General features: G+C 38.2%; 1 protein-coding gene across 1 annotated transcript; it reads right to left on the reverse strand.

The window, feature by feature from the left end:
* Nucleotides 1-1,692: 1,692 nt before the first annotated feature.
* On the reverse strand, nucleotides 1,693-2,875 carry MAIP1 (matrix AAA peptidase interacting protein 1). The gene has a single exon (XM_033230937.1). The coding sequence runs from the start codon at nucleotides 2,865-2,867 to the stop codon at nucleotides 1,992-1,994; it is 876 nt and encodes a 291-aa protein (XP_033086828.1). The 5' UTR covers nucleotides 2,868-2,875; the 3' UTR covers nucleotides 1,693-1,991.
* Nucleotides 2,876-7,371: the final 4,496 nt, after the last annotated feature.

A 7,371-nucleotide genomic window follows, 5' to 3' on the forward strand; every position in this document is an offset into this window, starting at 1 on the left:
GGACATCTCTGGAAGGCCATCTCAGCTTAAGAAGGCCCAATAGGATTGTAGTACCTTTCAATCAGCTGATCCCTTTGTACAACTGCATTATACTTGGCTCCTCTTGTTGTGCATTCTGCTGCTGCTCCCTTACAGGTATTGCTGCAGATATCACACCTCAATAAACTTCCTGTAAGTACATCATAGACTCAGGGTCTGTTTTCCTGGAAAACTCCTGTTGAATAGTCTGTGATTTTTAAAAAATACTTTTTAAAGAGTACTTATAGTTTGTCTTCTATAGCATCTTTTAAAAACTCTTTTTTTACAGGGTAACATGAAAAACTACCTCAAGTTTTCTGTAGTGGAAAAAATATCTCAAGTTTCCTGAAGTGAAGGAACCATCTATTTTACATAGACAATTGAGAAAGGAAGCTGTATGGAACCTCATGAATGAGTGAATAAATTCATCATCTGTTCATCATAATGATTATCACCAAATGGATCCATTCTATTCTGATAAAATGGAAAGAATGTTCTTTGTGCATCTATCCCTATTATTATATATACAGCCATATGAGCTATGATTCTATTAGTTCCCAGAATCATTAGGGTCAAGTCAGGTTACCATTCAGGAAGAAAGTATAATGGAAAATCATGCTGCTACAGCAGTATTAATGATTCATTAGGTGACATTCTAACCTCTGGATGTTCATGAAATAATCTAAATCCAAAGTGCCATAGAAGCTACACCAAAGCCATGACACAATAAAACAAAAGAAATGTTATGCCAAGTTATATGAGTGGAGAATTCAGCCTAACATACTATGTATTTTTTTGCATCAGTGGTGCTAAAGATGAGTGTAATTTTTTGAAAATTCAAAATTACATGTAATAGCCCATATCTATCTGGTTGTTTTAAATTAACCTAAGAATTTTTATTTCATTTATAAGTCCAGTTTATGGCCCTAAAGCTTTGTCTACTGATTATGCTTTTTATAAGAAAATATGACATTTTGTCAAGTTCCAAGGTCTTTCTTCAAACTACAACTGTTCTGCCTTTGAGCATAATACTCGGTCTTCATCCTAATATGAATAGCTATTTAGTAATAGTAATAATAATAATAGTAAGCTTTTATACAATGTTTCCAATGTGCCAGACATTATTCTAATTTTTTTACATAATTGACTTCATACTATTACTATCCCAAATTTATTTATTTATTGTTAAATAACTTCAGTTTTTATTTTAGATTCAGAAGATATATGTGACAATGTGTTACATGAGTATATTGTGTGATGCTGAGATTTGCCATACAAATGATTCTGGCACTCAGGAAGAGCACATAGTACTGGGTAGGTACTTTTTCAGGCCTTTTCTCCTCCCTCCCACTCCCCTCTAGTAGTCCCTGATGTCTATTATTCCCATCATTATGTCCATGCATATAACAATATCTAGCTCCCACATGTTGTATTTGGTTTTCTGTTGCCAAATGAATTAGCTTAGGATAATGACCTCTAGCTGCATCCATGTTGCTGCAAAGGGCATTATTCCATTCTTGTTTATGGCTGCATAGTATTCCATGTTGTCTTTCTTTATCAACTTTATTTTGTTTATCCAATGCACCATTGGTGGGCATCAAGGTTGATTCAATGTCTTCACTATCATGAATAGTGCTGTGTTGAACATATGACCGCATGTATCTTTTTTTTTTCCAATACCTTCTTTATTATGTCTATAAAATTATATGGAGCACTGGAAATATTTATTGAATATGACACCCATGATGTGCTATTGTATTTTTTTAAATTTTGACTTCTTTTAAAGAAGGTGATAACAATCTGTGGAAAATGTTTTTACTGTATCATGCCAATATACTGCAAGGAGTATTTCAAAATAATATAAAAGTAATTCACAGACTTAGATTAAATGAAGATCAAAGGATCCAAAAATTTTTCTTCCTTAGTTTTTCACAGCAACTGCTAAAGTCCAAAAGCTGATTTTTCCAAGAAAATTATTCTAATAATTTCGAGTGTTCAATCCGTGCAATGGTCCAGTCAGGCTTTACTCCTTGTGTGAACTCCCTCTGAAACTCATAGCTTGCACTAAGAAGTTGTTTAGTTTCCACATTCTGATTCCCCAACTTAACCTGGAATATACTGGCTCCTCTTAAAGTTTCACTGGGGATGTTGGCACTGGTTAGATACCAAAAGCACATCAGGATGTTAACAAACTTCCTTCCTTTCTCATCATAGTAAATGGAGATGTCTCTTGTTGATGTAAATACAATTTCATCTATGTTAGCAGCAAGGGCATTTTTATGGTTGTCAGGTAGTGAAGTAACCTTTTCTTTCAATACATGTAGCACCTCTTTGGCCACAAGTTCTTCCAACAGATCAAATTTGCACTGTGACAGCAACTTGGATACATGAGCAAAAGCCTGCTTCGCTCCCTCAGAGAACTCTGCGATGCTGAACTCTTTGTCGAAATAGGCCCAGATAAGGAAGGCCTTAATTCGAGTCCTAACCCAGTTGATAGGGGTGGAGAATCCCAGGACGATCATCTTGGTTTTCTGGTGCTGCTGGGGCTTCTCCTCCGTGCTGTAGCTGCGCTGAGGGCAGGCAGGGAAAGAAGCGGAGGCTGTGGGGAGTCCCGGGCGGCTGAGCATTGGCCGCCGGGAGCCCTGAGCAGGTAGCGCCGAGGCTGCCAAGGCCCAAGCGCTTCGGGGAAATGACGCCGCTCCCGAGCCGAGGCGACAGCGGCAGAGGTAGCAAAGTCTGGCCGACGGCAGCCTCATCTCGGCCGCAGCGGGAGTCCGGAGTCGGACGGCCCCGCAGGGCAGCGACCGAGAGTGCCACAACTGGGGTAGCAGACGAGCGGCCAGCGCCATTTTTTTATATGACCACATGTATCTTTTTCTACAATGATTTATTTTCCTTTGGGTATATACCCAGTCATGGCATTGCTGGGTTAAATGTAATTCTGTTTTAAGTTTGAGACCTCTCCAAACTGTTTTTCACAGTGGTTGAACTAACATACTTTCCTGGCAACAATGTATAAGCATTTCTGTTTTTCCACAACCTCATCAGCATCTGTTATATTTTGACTCTGTAATAACAGCCATTTTGACTTGTATGAGATAGTATCTCATTGTGGCTCAGTTTGCATTTCTCTGATGATTAGTGATGAGACTTTTTTCAGACGTTTGCTGGCCGTTTGTATTAGTCGTTTCTCGGTAGGGACAGAGCTAATAGGATATGTGTATATGTGAAAGGGAGTTTATTAGAGAGAATTGGCTCACACAATCACAAGGTAAAGTCCTGTGACAAGCTTTCTGCAAGCTAGGGAAGAGAAAGAGGCCAGTAGTGACTCAGTCCGAATCTGAAAGTCTCAAAACTAGGGAAGCCGACAGTGTAGCCTTAGTCTATGGCCAAAGGCCCAAGAGTCTCCTGCAAACCACTTGGTGTAAGTCCAAGAGTCCAAAGGCCAGAGAACCTGGAGTCTGATGTCCAAGGGCTGGGGGAATGGAAGGAAGCATTCAACATGAGAAAGAGAAGACACCCAAGACCCATCAAGCAAAGTTATCCCATCTTCTATGGCTGCTTTGTTTTTGCTGGGTTAGAGCTGATTGGATGGTGCCCACCCACACTGAGGATAGGTTTTCCTCTGCCAGTCCACTGACTCAAATGCCAGTCTCCTCTGACAACACACACACAGACACAGCCAGAAACAATACTTTACTAGCCATCTAGGCATCCTTCAATACAATCAAATTAACACCTAATATTAACCATCACACTGCTTGAATGTTTTATTTTGAGAAGTATCTGTTCATGTCCTTTACCTGTTATTTAATGGGGTTATTTTTTGCTTGTTAATGTATGTAAGCTTCTTATAGATTCTGCGTATTAGACCTTTGTCAGATGCATAATTTTTCAATTATCTCTCTTTGCTGATAATATGATTCTATACCTATAAAACCCTAAAGAGTCTTCTTCTAGAAATGATAAACAACTTCAGTAAATTTTAGGATATAAAATCGATGTACAAAAATCGGTAGCATTTCTATACACCAATAACATTATAGTTGAAAACCAAATCAAGAACACAATTCCATTTACCATAGACACACACATACACAGAGACACACACGATACCTAGAAATACAGCTAGCCAACGAGGTGAAATATTTCTACAAGGAGAACTACAAAACACTGCTGAAAGAAATCAGAGACAAGACAAATAAATGGAAAAGTACCCCATGCTTATGGATTGGAAGAATCATTATGGTTAAAATGGCCATACTGCCCAAATCAATTTAAAGATTCAACACTATTTCTATCAAACTACCAACATCATTTTTTCATAGAATTAGAAAACCTTATTCTAAAATTCATATGGAACCAAGAAAGAGCCCAAATAGACAAAGCAATTCTAAACAAAAAGAACAAAGCTGGATCCCTCATATCACGACTTCGAACTATGCTATAAGGCTACAGTAACCAAAGATCATGGTACTGGTACAGAAACAAGTACATAGAAAATGGAACAGAATAGATGATCCAGAAATAAAGTTGAACATCTACAACCATAGGACCTTTTATAGTGTCAGCAAAAATAAACAATGGGGAAATGAATCCCTATTCAATAAATGGTATTGGCCTAACTGGCTAGCCATATGAAGAAGAATGAAATTGAACCCTTACCTTTCACCATATACAAAAATTAACTTCAGATGAATTAAAGATTTAAATGTAAGACCTCAAACTCTAAAAATCCTAGAAGAAAACCTAGGAAATACCATTATTGACGTTGGCCATGACTAATAATTTGTGGCTAAATCCTCAAAAGCAATTGCAACAAAAACAAAAATTGACAAGTGGAACCTAATTTAACTAAAGTTTTTCTCCACAGTAACTTTATGTAAATGGAAACTAAGCCTAAGAGTGTTTAGTTGTGTTGCTGAAGTCACACAGCTAGTAACTGTCAGAGCTAGGATTTTATACCAGACAATCTGGCTCTTGGCTTTTTATGATTGGAAACAATTTTTGTGCCCTATAATGAATTAAGCATTGAAGAAGAATATAAAAGAGAAAACTTGGGGATCAAAATATTCTAGGCTAAGAGCTAAACAAACCAACAATTAGATAGTTCATCCTGCAAGTAAACATAAGATACAGAGACATCTTTGGGGCTGAGAAAGTTTCTGAAAGAAGATGAATTTTGATCTTAAAATTAGAAGAGGATAAGGAATGAGGAGTGAAGTGGGAAAGGTATACCATGTAGACAGATATGTTGTTCAAGATTATAGATGTATGCCAGCATATGGCATTTTGGGAAATACAAAAAATTTAGAATGGCTGGAATAAAGGGGCTTGCTGTGTTGCAGTAAGGGAGGTCGAATGGGAGACAGGAACAATCATTTTATGAAGCGCCTTTCATGCCTTGTAATAAGCTGTGGCCTGATCCACCCTCAAGAAAGGTAAATATCTATTTATCTAGTGAGTTTATATCTACTGACCCAACCACAAATGGTGTCATGAGTTTCCATGATTGTGGCACTGAGCTGGGATACCTTAAATGACTTTGTGACTAACGATTGTCTGGTTAATGAAAACAGTGAAGATATAATTCCTATTTCAGGGGAGTCCAGACATGCCTCATGGTATTTAATGGGCTAAGTATTGTGGAATACATGAAACTTGTCTCATGAATGAAAATGGTAAAATCACTGAGTGAACCAAAGGGAATCCTCAAGTGGATAAGAAATAAAAGAGAAAAGGCAATAGTGGTGGAAAATCTCTATGATTTTTGAAAGCCCTAGTTGTGAAGTTGTAAAGTTCCTAAGCCTGCAGCATAGTGGGAAATTCTACATTACAAGTTATGACGATGCATCACTCCTCTTTCTCCCTGGAGTTGGGAAAACAAAGTGCTGTAGAGCTTTCAAAAATTAGTTTAACGTAGAATGCTCATTAGAAAACTGAGAAGGGTTCGGAGAGCAAAAAGGGAACAATGAAGTAACTAAGAGAATATTATCCATAGCAAACAGTTAATATCTCTCAGGCTAGGTGAACTACGTTTGAAGTTGTGAACACAGTTCAGAATCTTGGATTTGGAGCTGGCAATCGTGGCAGGACCATAAACCACCAAAGGAGCATTGGGAAGAAGCTTGGACATCACATGCAAGTGTCACATAGTGGATGCTGGACCACTGAAATTGCCACCTGGTTGATCTGAGGACTGCCTTGGGGGTGGGGGTAGGGTGCTGAGCCTTCTGAAAGAATGCTCAGAACTAATACTAGGATTGAGACTGAGGAAGACTCTTGACGTTGCATTTGCTAGAACTGCTGAAAAATGTTGAAATCAGCTGCTGCCCATCACTGGAAGATACCCAAATAAAAGACAATGACCCATCTGGGATGGACACAGAAGCCATAAACATAAGGCAGATTATATCTTCTCCCTTTATTCTGACTTTTAGTCTAATACTCGTGCTTCAGTGGCAGAATCTAACTAGAAGTCAACAGGAAAGAAGTCTAGAAAGTATAGCTCAATGTCTGTGACCCCTAACACATATAAAAGGATAACATACAGGAGGCTAGTAGTGGAGGCTGAGACCAAATGAGAAAATTATCAGTATGGTAAAGAGTGAAGTCTGCGAACCAGGAGACTGAGTATTCACCTTAGTCTGTGGGACTTCCATTCCACAGTGGACACGTAAGACCCCATACCCAGAGACAGTATTCACAAAGTAAAAAGAAGAAGGAGAGTCCTTCCACCACTTTAACTCTTCTAAAATTACCAGGTGAGGTTTTTTGTGTTGTTTTTACCCAAGAAAGGTAAGTGCCATTTATATGGTGAGTATGTATCTGCGTCTTATTTCTACTGACCCACTCACAAATGGTGTCATGGGTTCTCATGATTGTGACACTGAGCTGGGAAAGCTTAAATGACTTTGCAACTAACGATTGTCTGGTTAATGAAAAGAGCATGGATAAAATTCTTATTTCAGGGAAGGCCAGACATGCCTCATGGTACTTGGTGGCTTAAGAGTTGTGGAATACATGAAACTTGTGTCATGAATAGAAATAGCAAAATAACTAAGTGAATCAAAAGAAATCTTCAAGTGGATAAGAAACAAAAGAGAAAAATCAGTAGTGGTGGAATCCCATCACACTGCTATTGACCATTTTAGAAGCAGTAGACTGAAAGAAAAATAAATATAATACTAATGTTATCAGAAAAGGCAAGAAGCAAGCTGATGGTACTGTACTTTTTTTCTTTTTGGAATGAAATAGGGGATATTGCTTGTTTTCTTTTGTCTTTACAATATTGCCAAGCTATTTCTTTCTTTCTTTGTTCCTATGTTTGTCTGTTTAGCTGCTATTCTTCCA

Source organism: Trachypithecus francoisi, unplaced genomic scaffold (genome assembly GCF_009764315.1).
Source record: "Trachypithecus francoisi isolate TF-2019V2 unplaced genomic scaffold, Tfra_2.0 Lachesis_group13, whole genome shotgun sequence".
NCBI lineage: Eukaryota > Metazoa > Chordata > Mammalia > Primates > Cercopithecidae > Trachypithecus > Trachypithecus francoisi.